This window comes from Myxine glutinosa, chromosome 8, assembly GCF_964187855.1.
Source record: "Myxine glutinosa chromosome 8, kmMyxGlut1.1, whole genome shotgun sequence".
Classification (NCBI taxonomy): domain Eukaryota; kingdom Metazoa; phylum Chordata; class Myxini; order Myxiniformes; family Myxinidae; genus Myxine; species Myxine glutinosa.
This window is the reverse complement of record NC_136268.1, coordinates 108,987,577-109,004,505: the sequence shown is the minus strand read 5'-3', so window position 1 is coordinate 109,004,505 and position 16,929 is coordinate 108,987,577. Positions and strand designations below refer to the sequence as shown.

At 42.9% G+C, this 16,929-nt stretch overlaps 1 protein-coding gene across 2 annotated transcripts in view; it reads right to left on the bottom strand.

Annotated features, from left to right (window-relative positions):
- Positions 1 to 5,783: 5,783 nt before the first annotated feature.
- Positions 5,784 to 16,929, bottom strand: part of LOC137432830 (aromatic-L-amino-acid decarboxylase-like) — a 171,863-nt gene continuing 160,717 nt past the window's right edge. Inside the window, exons 13-14 of one of the 2 annotated variants that reach the window (XM_068125072.2) lie at positions 7,735 to 7,836; positions 5,784 to 6,611 (exon numbers count right to left, since the gene is read on the bottom strand). In XM_068125072.2, the coding sequence (XP_067981173.2) occupies positions 6,414 to 6,611; positions 7,735 to 7,836 (300 nt within the window). In that variant the 3' untranslated portion in view covers positions 5,784 to 6,413. The remainder of the gene's footprint in view (positions 6,612 to 7,734; positions 7,837 to 16,929) is intronic. The other variant, XM_068125071.2, reaches the window with a different exon arrangement.

Sequence of the window (16,929 nt, the reverse complement as noted above, 5' to 3'; positions counted from 1 at the left end):
CTCCCTCCTAAACTACCCCCTCACCCCTCCCCGCCAAGACGCCCCCTCGCCCCTCCCCTCCTAGACTCCTGCCTCACCCCTCCCCTCCAAATCTCCCCCATATCCCATCCCTTTCAAATCCCTCCCCTTGCCCCTTCCCTCCCAAACTCCCCCCTCACCCCTCCCCTTCAAATCTCCCCCCTCAACCCTCCCCTTCAAATCTCCCCACCCTCATTGCTTCTCAATTTCCCCCCTCTCACTGCCCCTCCTCAAAGCGTCCTCCCCGCTTCTTCCCCCTTCAAACTCTCACCTCCATCTCCCCCAACCTTCTGCCTCGCTCTTCCCCCTCCTCAAATAACACCTCATTGTGGCTCACCCAATCACCATCAAACCTTTTGTCCGCCCCATCCTTCCCTTTCTCCGAGCTATTCTGAAATCTCTGACACACCTTCAACAGCTCTCCCTACCTCTTCCACCTCTTCCACATCTTACCCTACCCCTCCTCCCCCCTGTTCTGTATCTGATGCTCCCCCTTCCTCTTCATTAACGGTATGGACCTCAAACATCCGGGGCCTTCGTTCAAACTTAACTGATCTCTCCATACAGGTTGCTTCTGTCAAACCAGACGTGATCTGCTTAACAGAAACTTTCCTCCTTTATGATGTCTCTGATTCCATAGTATCTCTCCCGGGCTACTCCCTCCTCCGGTATGATAGACCTGAGCCTCGTCCTGGAGGCGGGGTTGCTATCTTTATCAAAAACTCTCTTCCTCACTCGCCCTGCACTGCACTCTCTCCACCTCACCCCCAGGAATACCTCTGGCTACGGCTTCCCCTTCGCTCCCACCTCTTGTTCATATGTGTGTTGTACCGTCCACCAAACAGTGATGACTCAATCTACATCTCGCTGTCTGATGATATGGACCAACTTCTATCTACTCATCCCAACTCTCTCTTCCTCATATGTGGTGATTTCAACTGTCATCATGCCAGTTGGCTGGGTGTGGGTACCTCTCTCACCAGCCATGGCTCCTCAGCAAAGGACTTCTGCGACTCACTGGGACTGACACAATCTGTCAATTTCCCGACCCGGATCTCAGTCAACGGAACATCTTCTCTTCTGGACTTGGTTATGACTAACTTCCCTGAAAATGTCTGCTGCTCTTCTTCTGCTCCGATCGGATCATCTGATCATGTCCTTGTTAAAGTGGACATCTCTCTGACCATCCTCAGGGAGCCTGCTCAGCGTCGACGAGTCTGGCATTTCACTCAGGCCAACTGGCACGGTCTTCAAGCAGCCATCAATCATCTGGACTGGTCTCCCATCCCTACCACCTCTGACATCAACTCATCCTGGGAATTCTTCCAAAGTAAATTGCTCTCTCTCATGCACAGATTTATCCCATCTCGTCTTCAGTTGTCATACCCTTCCTCCCGTCCATGGTACACGGAATCTTGTGGTGAGGCTGTTGCCCAGAAACAACTTGCCTTCGTCTCCTGGAAAGCAAATCCAACGGAAGGAAATCTCATTTCCTTTCACAAAGCCCGAAACAAGTGTGTGTCCACCCTCAGGAGAGCCAGGAAACAATATCTCTCCGTTCTCAAGACCGAACTCTCTTATCTGTCTCCCTCTTCCAAATCCTGGTGGCGTCTGGTCAAATCCGTTTCTGGTGTTTGTTCCCCCTCCATCCCCTCCCTTACCTCAAACGGCTACACAGCTGACTCCGCACGTGAAAAAGCTGAATGCCTCAACTCTGTGTTTGCCTCTAAATCTTGTGTCCCAAACCCATCCCTCTCTGTACCCACCATACCCAGTCGTACCCTGCTGCTCCTGGACTCCGTGTCCTTTCCTCCTGACAAGGTGGAAAAGTTTCTGTCAACCCTCGACTCTGATTCTGCAACTGGACCCGACGGCATCAGCCCACGGGTCCTAAAATCCTGCTCTGCTGCTCTGTCTCACCCTCTCTCTGTTCTCTTCACCCTCTCTTTTGCTCAAGGTCAACTGCCATCTGCTTGGAAATCAGCCAACATCACCGCTTTGCACAAAAAAGGTGCAAAAACAGATCCTAGCAACTACAGACCAATCAGCCTTCTCCCAATTATCAGCAAAGTCATGGAATCCATCATTGCTTCGGATATGAAATCTTTCCTCTTCTCCAATGGCTTGATCTCTGATCATCAATTTGGTTTCAGACCAGGTCACTCTACTCTGGACATGCTGCTTCTGCTGTCTCAACAATGGATGGAGGTCCTCAATGCCAAACAGGAAATTAGAGCTGTCTCCCTCGACATATCACGTGCCTTCGACACGGTCTGGCACCCCGCTCTGCTCACCAAACTCTCCTCCTTTGGTATCCATGGAAATCTCCACGCATGGCTGGCGTACTTCCTCTCTAGTCGTCGTCAACGTGTGGCCCTGAATGGGTTTCTCTCATCTCCTCTTCCAGTTCAGGCTGGAGTTCCCCAAGGCAGTGTTCTGGGCCCCGTGCTTTTTCTGGTCTTCATCAATGATCTCTCTGACTCTCTCGAAAATCCTCTCTATCTCTTTGCTGATGACTCCACTCTCTGCCGCTCCATTCCTCTTCCCTCAGATCGGCAGTCTGCTGCCTCCTCACTCTCTGAAGACCTGGACAAAATCACAGACTGGTCAAACAAGTGGAACATGTCTTTCAATCCTGACAAATCTCACACTCTTACTATGTCTCTCCGAAAAGATCGACTGGACAACCCTCCCATCTACTTTCTCAACAATCCTCTCCAAGAAGTTCTGTCGCTCAAGATTTTGGGTCTCACTATCTGCCATGATCTTTCTTGGGAAAACCACATTTCCAAGCTGGCCTCCAAAGCCAGTCGTCGACTGGGCATCCTCCGTCGTGCGAAGTCCTTCCTCGGCACACCTGAGCTCCTCACCACATACAAGGCTTTCATCCGCAGCTCAATGGAATACTGTTCTCCCCTATGGGCCGGTGCTCCTGCCTCACACCTAGATCGGCTTCACGCTGTTGAAACCAAAGCTTTCAGAATTATTGGAATCTCCCGCGATGAAGCTATCTCCGAGGGCCTTTCACTCACTCACCGCAGGCAGGTAGGTGGTCTTTCTGTCTTCTACCGACTCCTCTCCGGCCTTGCACCCCCAGCTCTCTCTGTGCTCTGTCCCCCAAATATTCCTACAGGTCGCACAAGATCTGCCAGCAACCCTCTGATGGTTAAACTGCCGAAATCTCGGCTCTCTGCTCACCTTCACTCTTTCATTCCTCTTTTCTCTCGCCTCTGGAACAAACTCCCTCACTCCCTTCAATCCCACTCCTCCCTCCAGGTCTTTAAAACAGCTGTTCACCACCATCTCTTATCTTCCCCCATCCAAAACCTTGAACTTTTCTACCCCCGCTAATTCACCCCAGATCCACCTTGTTTGAAATTCCAACTTCTTTCCTGGAAGTCCTGGCAGTGTCCATATGTTTTATACCTCTCCCACCGCCCCCTTCCCACGCCCCCCCCCCCCCAAGCCCTCGCCCTCTCTCAGATCTCTCGATGTCTCCATGTCTCTCGGTCACTGCTCTCAAATGTTGTGTTTGTGTCCTTCCCCCTCTCTCCCCATCTTGTCTACCGCTCCCTATGTTATATGTTTTATGTGTCGGTTTGTCTTTCTGTGTGATTAATGTTCGCTCTTTCACGAGCCTCGACCTTGTATACAAAAAAAAAAAAAAAAAAAAAAAAAAAAAAACTACAGGTTCGTATTCCGATTCTTCTTCCGATTCGTGTTCAAAATACAACATTTAATAAATGAAGTTGTTCCTGATCATAAAGTGAGGTATATACATATATTTTTTTGTATACAAGATCGAGGCTCGTGTAAGAGCGAGCACATTATACGCAAATTAGCACGTAACACACAAAAAACATAAACGGACACATAAAACAATAAAGGGAGGGGGAGACAAGATGGGGAAAGAGAGGAAAGCACAACAGTAGAGAACAGGGTCATTGGGAGATCTGTGGAAGGGAGAAGGCTGGGGGGGGGGGGGGGTGCGGGGAGGGGGGAAGTGGTACACGGTATAAAACAAATTGACACTACTAGGAATTTCAGGTATGAAGTCGGAGATTGAAAGAGGTGGATTTGGGGTGTATTAACGGGGGTAGAAAAGATCAAGGTTTTGGATGGGGGAAGATAAGAGATGGTGGTGAACAGCTGTTTTAAAGACCTGGAGGGAGGAGTGGGATTGAAGATATTGAGGGAGTTTGTTCCAGGGGCAGGAAAAAAAGAGGAATAAAAGAGTGAAGGTGAGCATAGAGTCTTGATTTTGGCAGTTTCACCAGAAGAGTGTTGCTTGCAGTTCTTGTGCGCCCTGCAGGAATATTTGGGGGATACAGCACAGACAGAGCTAGGGGAGCTAGGCCAGAGAGGATGCGGAAGCAGTCAGAAAGACCACAAAGCTGCCTGTGGTGAGAGAGTGAAAGGCCCTCAGAATTAGCTTCATCTCGAGAGATACCAATGATCCTGAAAGCTTTGGTTTCTACAGCGTGAACCCGAACTAAGTGTGAGGCAGGAGCACCGGCCCAGAGGGGAGAGCAGTATTCCATTGAGCTGCGGATGAAAGCTTTGTATGTGGTGAGGAGCTAAGAGCTGCCAAGGAAGGACTTCGCACGACGGAGGACACCTATTCGGCGACTGGCTTTGGAGGCCAGCTTGGAAATGTGGTTTTCCCAGGAAAGATCATGGAGGATAGTGAGACACAAAAGCTTGAGTGACAGAACTTCTTTTTAGAGGATTGTTGAGAAAGTAAATGGGAGGGTTTTCCAGATGGTCTTTCTGGAGAGACATCGTGAGAGTGTGAGATTTGTCTGGAATGAAAGACATGTTCCACTTGTTTGACCAGTTTGTGATTTTGTCCAGGTCTGCAGAGAGTGAAGAGGCTCCTGCCAATGAGTCGCAGAAGTCCTTTGCTGAGGTGCCATGGCTGGTGAGAGAGGAACCCACACCCAGCCAGCTGGCATGATGACAGTTGAAATCACCACATATGAGGAAGAGAGAGTTTGGATGAGTTGATAGAAGTTGGTCCATGTTGTCCGACTGCGAAATGTAAATGTTGGTTCATCACTGTTTGGATGACGGTACAGAACACATATGAACAAAAGGTGGGAGCGGAGAGGAAGCCATGGCCAGAGGTACTCCTGGGGGTGGGGTGGAGAGAGGGCAGTGCAAGGAGAGTGAGGAAGAGAGTTTTTGATAAAGATAGCCACCCCACCACCAGGACGAGGCTCAGGTCTATCATACCGGAGGAGGGAGTAACCAGGAAGAGAAATTAAGGAATCAGAGACATATTTCTCAACAGATATCCCAGCTTAGGGAGTGAGCAGATATCATCAGTTTGTGAACAGATATCCCAGCTTAGGAAAGACAAAGCAAAGCAGTTGGTTAACAAGCTTTTCGCTTCGTATGTGCAGCGTAATGATGTGGGTTTTATGGTCCTTCGTCGAGTCGTTGAAGAAAAAATCGTCATAAAGGTAAACAAACAAATAGAACAAGTACACAGTGAGAATTGCTTTGCAATACATGCCCCCTACCGATCCCAATGAATATTCTTGTTGCAAGCACTCGGCAATTGTGAGCCATATACAGTAGGACAAATTGTTTTAGGTTTGCAAAGTTACATTTTAGGTATACTTTTGGGTATGCAATGAATATGTTAAAGGGTAAGGGGGGAAAGTCTAGAAAACGGACCCATGTATAATATGTGATATATTCCAAGTCTAAAATGGGTATATCTACGTGAAAAATTGGCGAAACACCCAAAACTCAAACTTGTTCTGTACCTTATCATAATAAAGCAATGTAGGGCCTACCAAGTTTTTGTTGAATATGTTAAAGGATATCTAGAAAAAGTGTGGAACACCAAAGGTGGGATGGACAGACAGACGGAGAGCAAACCTTTAATGAAACCAGTAGGGGACTAACAAGCGTATTATTACAAGGATTACAAAGAACTTTGACGCAGGAGGAAGCTATTGGGCCCACCAAATGCCTGCGCCATTATTACCAATTTGTGGGTGTTTGTCCGTGCTCTCGCCTATTAAATGCTGAGCGTCAACCAAGGAAGCAGCACGTCCCATTTTAAAGTCTTTGATATGACTCAGCCAGGGTTATAACCACCAACATCTCAGACTCAGAGCGAATGCTCTAATCATTACACTATGAGGCTGCTAATGATAAACAAATGTCATACACACAACGACCAGCTGTGGCTCATGAAGATATGAGGCTGGACATGCTTTTTTACCCCTCACAGAATCCCCCCACTCTAATCCCATTACAGTTCCTCAGTAATTTCCATACTCAGATTCAAGGTGAAGATACATAATTATGATTCTGGAGATGATTCTCTCCCCTCCCAGATTTCCCCCACTCTGATCCCATTACAGGTCCCCATTAATCCCTTATTCAGAAGGTGAAGAGAGCAAGGCCGTCGCCTTGGAGGAGATGTACTCCCAGGCAAAGCGCACGGATTCGCGAGTGTTCCCCCAGCAGATGACGAAGCGCAGGGTGTACTTGGACCGCAGCTCCGTCGGTGTGATGTGAATCTTCCCCTCTCTGTTCACTGCTTCTAGCAGGTGCCGATTGAGTTCATTGGATCCCTGTTTCCGGGACAGAAAGCGGGTAAATGTGGAGTAAGTGGTTGTACTTTGTGTTCCTTTCATTCGTCGTTTCAAATAATACCGAAGGATTTGACTGAGAAACGATTGCATCCAAATAGTTTGTGGAAATGAAACGAATTCTCTCAAAATGATCGAACCACAGATGCTTCATCAGCCTCAATATTCGTATTCAACATTGTACGAGGAAAAGAGGACTGAGGAGTAAGAATTAAAATTCCTGATGATGTTAAAATAGGTAGTCTAGGAAAAGGAAGAGCAGACATTACGTGAGGCACATAAATGGTTCAACATGTTCGTCCAGGAGAGGAGATATCTATTTATTACATATTCAAAATGGTAGCTTTCCTTTTAAATCCTGGGAAAATCAGAGCTACTCACAGTTGATAAGGCCTAGGTCCATAGCTCAATGGATTACTGGCTCTGTTATGGGTTTCTGCCCCAGAATCACAACTGTCTCTGCTGGACTCTGTGGAATCCAAATCTCTCAAAATGATTGGAATCTTACGTCATGAGGTTGAAGCACAACGTCTGTTGCTCCAATCTATTCTCCAACATTGTTGCCTCTGCTCTCTCAGTCGTCCAACCCACCACAGCAAATGCAGGATGCATGCGTTCTTTCAGTGAAACTCTCCTAGTTAAACCTCCAAAATCCAGGCTCATTGCATACCTCCACTCCTTTGTTCTTAGCTTCTTCCATCTATGGAACCATCTTCCAGAGGCTGTTCTGCCTTACTCTTCCTTCCAAGACTTCATCAAGCAGTGCACCACCATCTGTCTCAGTGGTTCCTCCCCTCATCCCTTTCCTGTTCGTTCATTCCGTTGATGTTTGTCCCACTGTGAGTTTTACTTTGCGCTTCCATAAGCCTCGCTCCTGTAAATAAATAAAAAATCCTTCCATTTGCTGCATAATTGCCCTTCTCTCACTCCCCAAACCTCCCTATACTTTCCTATTTCTCCCTTTTAAGTTTTCTTATTTAACCCCCAGCCACCAAGTGTATGTAATAAATGGATGGTCCCAAATCTGTAATTTCACTCCAAGCCCAACCAGCATTCTAGCCAAACACTTTATCTTTCCGATTGTGATTGGGTTCCAATAACTGACCTTAAGGGCGAAACAAACGAGTCCGAGTTTGACTTCATTGGTGACCTCAAACCTCTCATCCTTGCGCACAAACTCCTCAAACTCCCGTGCCATGGCAACGTCCTGCAGGAATGGGTTAGATACAAAATAATTATCATTACAGCAATGGTATTCCCACAATCTGTGCAATTTGAATTCTTGCTCAGTGGTTTTATTGTGATTGCTGAATACTTGATTTGATTAATGAATAATTTATAGTTGTACAGGAAGCATGTTTATGCTCTCATGGCATCCACAAACTATAGACCTACTCTTTTGTGGATTGCTTCGTTTCCATAATCCGTCTGACATCCAAGGCATGCAAATCATCTCCTCCTGACTCAGCTCAGCATTAATGATTTGTTTTTCTAAGTTTCGGTTCTGAATACACAAGAAAAGGCATGACATACCTTGTACTTGCTCGATGCACTATATTTTTGTGACATCTTATTACAATTCACCAAATGTCCGTCCATCTGTCTGTTCGAAGGTACCGTAAAAACTGCTAAACAGATCGAAACGCTATTTTGTGTGGGTAATCCTGGGATCTCCAGGAGTAAAATAGGCTATTTAGTTTTCCCAATTTCAGCTTTGGTCTCCAGTATTCTCAGGTTTGGACTCCCGCATAACATTCGCGTTCGCATAACGTTCATTGTTCTCATTGTGACGATGTTTTCCCGGGTGCCGCACAAACGGCTGCACCGATCGCTGCACAGCTGCACCGATTGAACTCGGTGACCTCGGACAAAGACCTTTTATAAGGACAAGGGTTGAATCCCTAATTGAGAGAATTCCATCCCCCTCGCTCCCCGCCATCACGGCCGTCTCTCCAACTTACAATCCCACGAGATATGCGGAAAGGACGACCCAAAACCAATATAAACATCATTAAACATCATTCGTATATAAACATCATTAAAAGTAAATAATGACCTCAGCCAAAGTTCAAATGACGTGAGTTTAATCTCTACACGAGAGAATTCCACAGAGCTATTTGGGCGGTGGATACGCTAACAGATCGCTGTCTCCATCGATCTTGCCAAGGCCATAACAGCTATCGGCTCAAAATCCTTTTAACTGTTGATTTGGTAGTTTTTACAATGAAGGAAACACATATCGGGAGTACATACGACATCGGGAGTATTAACTGCACGCGTCTTCAGTATCAAGCTTAAATCTGTCATGGCGGATCTGAAGAGCAAATGTTTGGAGAAGTGGTGGGCTACTTCGGCATAAAGGAGGATCAGAAACGTGGACTCCCACACTGCCACATCCTGCTGATACTTGCTCCCGCATGACGTTATTTTCCCGGGTGCCGCACAAACGGCTGCACCGATCGAGATTTAACGGATGTTTATATAAATCGTTTAAAAGAAAAAAAGCCTTCAATTTCTGATATTTGGCCTTTTCATTTGGGCCTCACAATTGCAAAAAAATGAATTTAAACGATTTCAGTAGAAGGCTGCAACATAACAAAATGTGAAAAAAGTGAAGGGGTCTGAATACTTTCTGATGGCACTGTATATGGCGAACTGTGGTGGTGTCTGTCTGTGCATTTGTCTGTGTCTCGCTTCCTGCGCTGTGTTAGAAAAGCTCAACATTCACTTTTAAAATGATGGGAGAACAGACATTAATAATGTTAATGCCAAATTTTATTTCGCAAGCAGGATATTTTGCCCTCTTTTTTTTTGACAAATTGAACCTCCGTTACCTGATGTAGCACCGACATTTCGCGGTTGGTGGTATAAGTAGATCAGGGACTCTGATCAGAGTGAAACCAAGAATGTAACACAATTAACCTTTTAAAAGTCCATGAAATAATTTAAAATAACAGTTTAACTTCAACTTTTGCCTTCACTGGGGACCGGGTACTTTTGCTTGCTTTTCCCGTCACTGGGGATGGGTGCTCCTGTTCTTATATTTAATTCACAACTGTCATTTTATAGAAAACGTCAATACAAGTTATTATATAAATAAAAGAATAAATAATTCAGAAATCAAACCTAAATTTCAGATAAAACATAGAGCTTCGAAAAAAAGAATTGTAAAAAAACTAGATGATTTCTTTTCTAAATATATAAATTAATGAATGTTTTCCTGTCTAGGAGACCAAGATTAAATTTTAACCATAAAAATTTACCAAATTCATTAAGATGTTTAATAGTTGTTTCAAGTGGATGTGGAAAAACTTGTTTGCTATTAAATATTCTCCTTACTCCTAACTTTTTAGATTATGAAAACATAATAATTTTTACAAAGTCACGTTTTCAACCCGAGAAACAACTACTATCACAAGGTTTTTAATACGGGCCTTCAAAAAGAATACATTATCGGTTTATTTAAACTTCAAACCAAATTAAATTATTATAACATTGAAGATATAATACAACTATTCTGCCATACTCAAAAAATATATAAATAACTCTGATCTTTCCGTATCTTGCGTTCTCTGTGATAATACAGATGATATACCTTCACGGCAAGATTTGAATAAATCAAAAAAGACGTTATTATATTTGATGATTGTGTAAATGAGAGAAACCAAACGGTTATGTATAGCTTCTACACCAGAGGGAGGCATTCTTCTTGTAATTGTATTTATCTTTTCAATCATACTTTCAATACCCTCATCGCTCGATAAGAAATAATGCTTATACTTTTATTTTATTCAAGCTGAATTCAACACATACAAATCATTTTTGGAGAGCCAATTGCTCACCATTGAGTAGTAAAAGAGATTTTAAGGAGTATATGAAACACACGACTGGAAAATATTAATATACTAGCAAAGGTACTCGTCAATGACGGGGGTTCACAGATGTCTCACCTGGAATGAGCAAATTGTTTTTAGTGTGTATTGGTAAAAATGGGAATTCAGTGTAAATATTCAGTGAGCATATGTCGCAATAGGTGTATCTGGCAACTACGACAACCTCGTTCCATTTCATCAGTGAAGATTTCCAATCCATGCTTGTATCTCCGAAGTACTGTTTCAGAGTAAGGGTGATATTATGAAAGCTCAGTTGGGAAATGGGTTTCGGCATGTGTTGAGCCTACTGCCTGACAGAAGATCACCAAAGTTCTTTCCATATAAACTGACCACCTCCAGGCACCTATCTCTCTCCACATTGTTTCTTCAGCTGTCGACCTTCCCCCTCTCCCTATATTACCCACAGCTTTGATTTCAGAAATTTCCCACAGCATTTCGTTTTGGTTTCCCATTCAATGATCCATAGATCAGTAGTTTCAGTTTCACTTTAACATATCACTTTTGACTTGTCATTGCAACTTGTGATGTGATGCGAATAGCACACCGAAAAGATTGTTCAAACCAATTTTTGGGGGAATTTTTTTTCGAATTCTCTAAGGGGTGTGGAAATGTAAATTAATTATTTGCATACTTAATTTGTGAACTGAGTGACTTTCTTGAGCCTCAACCGCTTGCTGCATCACTTGAGTTGTAATTGCTTGATTAAGCTTCATTAATATATGTACATTAACATAAATTGTTTCTTTATAAGGTCTACCAGTTATAAGTATTTTCTCTTTCGTAAACGGGAGCTGAGAGCAGGATCATAAATCGTTGCCTGTAGCTGCAGGGCAAGCTAGTGTGCAATCTCCATGGCAACGCCACACAAGTGCGCTTTCTTTTCCACTTTGCAATGATAAGGAACAAAACCAAAGAATAGTTTTTCTTCAATTAATGTTTATATAATCAATAAATATACTCTTTATATAACATCTATAATCATTATATTCTGCAAATAGTTATGTATTTAGACTCCACTATATAATACACGTTTGAGAAAAGTTACAAAGTTCGGAAAACTTCTAAACTTGTTATCAGGGAGGCTGTCAAGGTCAAACCAGGGCTGCATATCAATGCACACCTGCCGAGCGCTAACTATAAGTCTCAAAGCAGCTTTTGTCTTTGCAGAACCCTTTTCCTTTGATTTTATGTTCCTCTCATGTTTTAACTCACATAGTCAATATGATTTAATCTATATAACAAATCTCTTTACTTGTTAGTAATATGAATATATATATATATATATATATATATGTAGTTTTCAGCTTACATTACAAAGTGTTAACATCTGTAATTGATTAAAACACCCTTTATCCCTATAAAGGACAGATAGTTGCTTCGCAACTGGGGCTGGAGAAATACCTTTCTCTCGGGAAATAAATTACACACTCTCTTGTAAGGCTTACCAACTGTGGTTAATGTTCTATTGATTTGATACAACGTATGTGAATGTGCTGAGACAAGATGGTAAATGTATTAAGACACAACAAGATATAACTGCATCTCAAAAAGGTTGAAAAGTATTGAAAACTAACTTTCTGTGAACGACACTCCCCCTTGCTGACAGAGCAAATTAACGACCCAGGTGGAAATTGTCAGAGCCGAGTTGCTTTCTCTAAAGCCATATAATTTGTTTGTACTGAAGGAAAAAACATCATACCTATCTTGCACCAACATATAAATCAGACCCATTGACAGGGTTAGGGAGGAGAGATAACAATCCTGTCTGGCTTGCCTTACATGCAACGGTGTTGAAGAAATGACCTGCTTTACCGTGGACGGACTAAAAGGTGGTGCCAGAAACCACAAAATGCTTCTACCTTCACTTATAGTTTGCTAAACTTTCTGAACTTTGTTATCTTTCTTCCTCATCCACCGATCTTTGCCAATCCCCATTCCTTACTCCTCCCATCAGCCCCCAACCTCACTTCTTCCTTCCCAGTTGGTATAAAGAATCTGCCCTGGACCAGAGGATTTAGGATTTCACTTGAGGATTTTGCTGCAGGATTTTGATTTAGGTTTTGATTAGGATTTTGAATTGGGATTTTGCAGTGTGTTCTTCTTGAATTGGGATTTTGCTAAGTGAGTTTTTGTGTTTCTTTGACGTATATCTTCCTTGTAACCTAAGTGAGGTCCTCCATGGGAATTAAAAATCTGTCAATCATCTTCTGACAAGTTTGGACATTGAATTCTTGATTAGTCAATTATTTGAATTCTAAATTTCTACGACAGAGGTCTAAAGTGTTTTAAGGGTCATAAAGAGGTCTAAAGTGTTTAAAGAGTCTCGAGCTTTTAAAAGGGCCTAATTGGCTCTTAGGGGTGTAAAGGGTATAAAGGGGTCTGTAGGATGTGTAAAGGGTCTAAATGGGTGTAAATAGTCTAAAGGGGTGTCTAAGGGGTTTAAAGGGTCTGAAGGGTTTAAGTGGATCGAAGGGATGTAAATGCTCTAAGGGGTGTAAATTATCCAAATGGTGTAAAGGGTCTAAAGGGTCTAAGAGGTGTAAAGGGTCTAAAGGGTGTAAAGGAATGAAGCTGTGGTATAGAAATTACCTCGGGTTCGTGATTAAATTAACTCGAGTGTAACACAGCAATAACGGCCCAAATGACCTCATCATGACTGGTGAAACCCCAATTCAGGTACATCGTGGTTAAAAAAAACTCATCATAGAAAGTTTCGTTGTGATTAACCTTGGGAGCTCAAAGCAGTATGGTCACAAACAAACAGCAAAACAACTCACCTTATCATGAGGCTGTGGTGAATGTTGGAGGTTCACATGTTGGTATGTGGTGGTATGGAGTTGACAGCACGTGGTTTGCACGACACACATTGTATAAATGGATCTAACCTGGTTTCCTCCTCCACCAAAGTTGGATGGAGGTGATGTTTTTACCCCTGTCTGTTTGTTTGTTTGTGAACGAAATATCTCAAAAAGTTGTGGACGGATTCGGACGAAATTTGGCAGAGATGTAGCGTATGTCACAAGGACGAAATGATTTGAAATATATTTCGATTTTGGTGAAGATCTGAATATGGATTCGGATATGAAAATTGTTTATTTTTTTTTTAGGTGATTCTTCACCATTGGGAGATAGGGCCAAAAACGATACATAGCAGGATATCTCAAAACGTTATGGATGGATTTTGACGAAACTTGTTGGACAGGTTGTGTGTGTGACAAGGAAGAATCGATTCAATTTTGGTGAAGATCCGGATCCGGATCCAGCTAGTAGAATTTTTAAAGTGATTCTTCACCATTGAGTGATATGACCAACCAGGCGGAGGTATGCTCTCGACTGAGTGCCGTTATAGTTTATGATGGTACAGGTGCCAAGTGAGTGCATGAATTAAAAATGGGTGTTTGGGTGTGTTTAAACACCCCTTTTGAAAGTGATTAGCAGGGTGCTCATATCAAAAAAAAAGAAGCCTTACCCAAATGGTGGTCCACCATCTTGTTCAGCCCTCTCACATCGCTGGGTTATTAAGCCACCATTTTGTTTCGGCCTATTGAAATGTGCCTTGGCATATAATCAAAATCTGGATTCGGATTTGAGGATCGGATCCTGTAGACTAAATAAGTATCAAAATCTGGAGTGAAATTTGTAAAATTTAAGACATTAGCGATTCTTGTAACCAAGTATATTACTTTTACGCAGATTTCAGCAGGGCTGTCATTCCTCCTTCTCCACATTGCCAAAGCATTAAACTTTACTCTTTCTACTGCTCCATTGATTACATTGAGTGAAGAAAAGATTAAGGAATGTGCCAAAAAGTGTAACTTTATTGAGTAAAACGAAAATAATTAACTAACGGGATTTGAATGCAATGAAAATAATTAACCAGCAGGATTGACGTCAAGGCTTCCGCAATCACACCTGTGTACTCTGTGGGGAAATATCCAGAGTTAGAAAGGCAAAATAAATATAATTAAAGATCAAATTGAAAGAACATGGCCCTCCTCCCTCCTCCTGCTGTGGTCTATTTAATTTACTTCCTTCCTTTAAAAAGTAGAAAGTACACTGATTGATGAACAAAGTCCTGTTTCAAGGTTGGAATTTTATTGGAAACCATTTGGAATTTTAGGTGTCCTTTTGATGTACTTTATGTGTTTATACTTTACTGCAACGGAACTTTGAACAGGCCGCAGTGCCTCGGTCCACTCACAAGCGCTCATACGGGACATTGTGTGTGTGTGTGTGTGTGCACGCACGTGTGCGCACGGTCATTGAAATATAACATATCATTCTTTTTACTAAGCCCCCCCCCCCCCTGCTCCTCCCCTCATCTTTCTCTCTTTTTTGTTCTCCCATGCCCCTTCTCTCTCTCCCCAACCCCTCATTTTCTCTCCCTCACCCCGCTCTCTCTCTCTCCCCCACACCACTCTGGCTCTCCCCCACCTCTCTCTCTCTCTCTCTCTCTCTCTCTCTTTCCCCCACCACTCTCTCCCTCTCTCTTCCACATACCGCACTCTGTGTCTCCACCACTCACCCTCCTCCCTCCCCTCCCCCCACCCCTTTCTTTTCCCTACTCTTTTCCCCTCCCTTTTCTCCTCCTCACCTCCACGTTCCCTCCCCTACCCCCTCCGTTCTCTCCCCCTCTCTTCATTTTCACATCACGAAGTGGCTCTGCTGTACCCGGCAACGCAATGCCGGGTACCTTTGCTCGTATTAAATAAGATGAGAAGCACAATTCCAATTTCACGATGAGTAATTACATGGCTTAATTCCTATACCTACTACAACTTGACCCCACAAAATAATATGAAACATTATTATTGTCAATATAAACTTATAATACCCTATTTAATACCACAAAGGAAAACAATAAATTTAGTTATAATCCAGGTTCAAGTGGATACAAAACTTTAACAATCCCACCTGTAGCACATGTGAGATTTCCCAGATACAGTATATTCCAAAATTATTCTCCTCATGACAGAACAAGGTGATGAACCAAAAACATCATTATGGATTCTGCGATTCCGCGATGAAGCTAACTCCAAGGGCCTTTCACTCACTCACCGCAGGCAGGTTGGTGGTCTTTCCGTCTTCTACCGACTCCTCTCCGGCCTTGCCCCACAGCTCTCCCTGGGCTCTGTCCCCCAAATATTCCTACAGGTCGCACAAGATCTGCCTGCAACCCTCTTATGGTTAAACTGCCAAAATCAAGACTCTCTGCTCACCTCCACTCCTTCATTCCTCTTTTCTCCCGCCTCTGGAACAAACTTCCTCACTCTCTTCAATCCCACTCCTCCCTCCAGGTCTTTAAAGCAGCTGTTCACCACCATCTCTTATTTTCCCGCAATCCAAAAACTTGATCTTTTCTACCCCCGCTAATTTCACCGCAAATCCACTTTTTTGAAATACCAACTTCTTTCCTGGAAGTCCTTGGCGTCCTTGTGTTTTATACTTCTCCCACCCCCCCCCCCCCCTTTCCCACGCCTTCTCCCCCCAAGCCCTCTCCCTCCCACACATCTCCCGATGTCCCTGCTCTCAAATGTTGTGTTTGTGTGCTTCCCCTTCTCTCCCCATCTTGTCTACCGCTCCCTCTTTTTATATATTTTGTTTGTCTGTTTGATTTGTTTGTGTGATAAATGTTAGCTCTTTCACGAGCCTCGATTCTGCATACCAAAAAAATAATAATAATAATAATAATATATACTCCATAATAAATTATTAAGCATAAAAATAATTATAAAGTTGATTTCACAATTAATAATTCATTTCGAGAGTTATTGGGTTTCTCCTCAAAAAAAGTGAAACTAATGAGATGTTTTCCAGCGATGCTGTTATTCAAATATCTTTAGGTATAAATGCAGTATTAATTAATTCATTGACATTTGATTTATGGTGCTCATAATAATGGTATAAGAACAAATACAATATTTTCATTCAGCGCATAATCAACTATTATTGGGTTTTCAGGGTCAATATGGAACTTCCTGTGTCAGGAAAAACCATATAGGGTACAGAGTACATTTTAGAATTACTGACCAAGATAATCATATGATCTCCTTTAATGGAGAAATTATTTCTGTTAGAATTCACTTACGAGAATTTTTTTCCATAAATAAATACAACCAACAATGGTTATTGTAAGGAAGCCCGAGTTGAAAACATTGGAATTAAAAAAAGATTTTTTAAAGTCCAAAAGTTCAAAGCACTGGGTGTACCGAGCTATCGAATATTGTATGAAGAGGAAATTGCTGTACATGTACTCTACCGGTGTACTATGATCTCATTTCACTTCAAATTCAATGCACAATTACTCTGAATCATCACGTCTATGATTGGGGTGTTTGATAAAAATGATGGGATAACATGGGACTGGCATCTCCATAATTGCAGAAGTTGTGTACGATAGAATAACA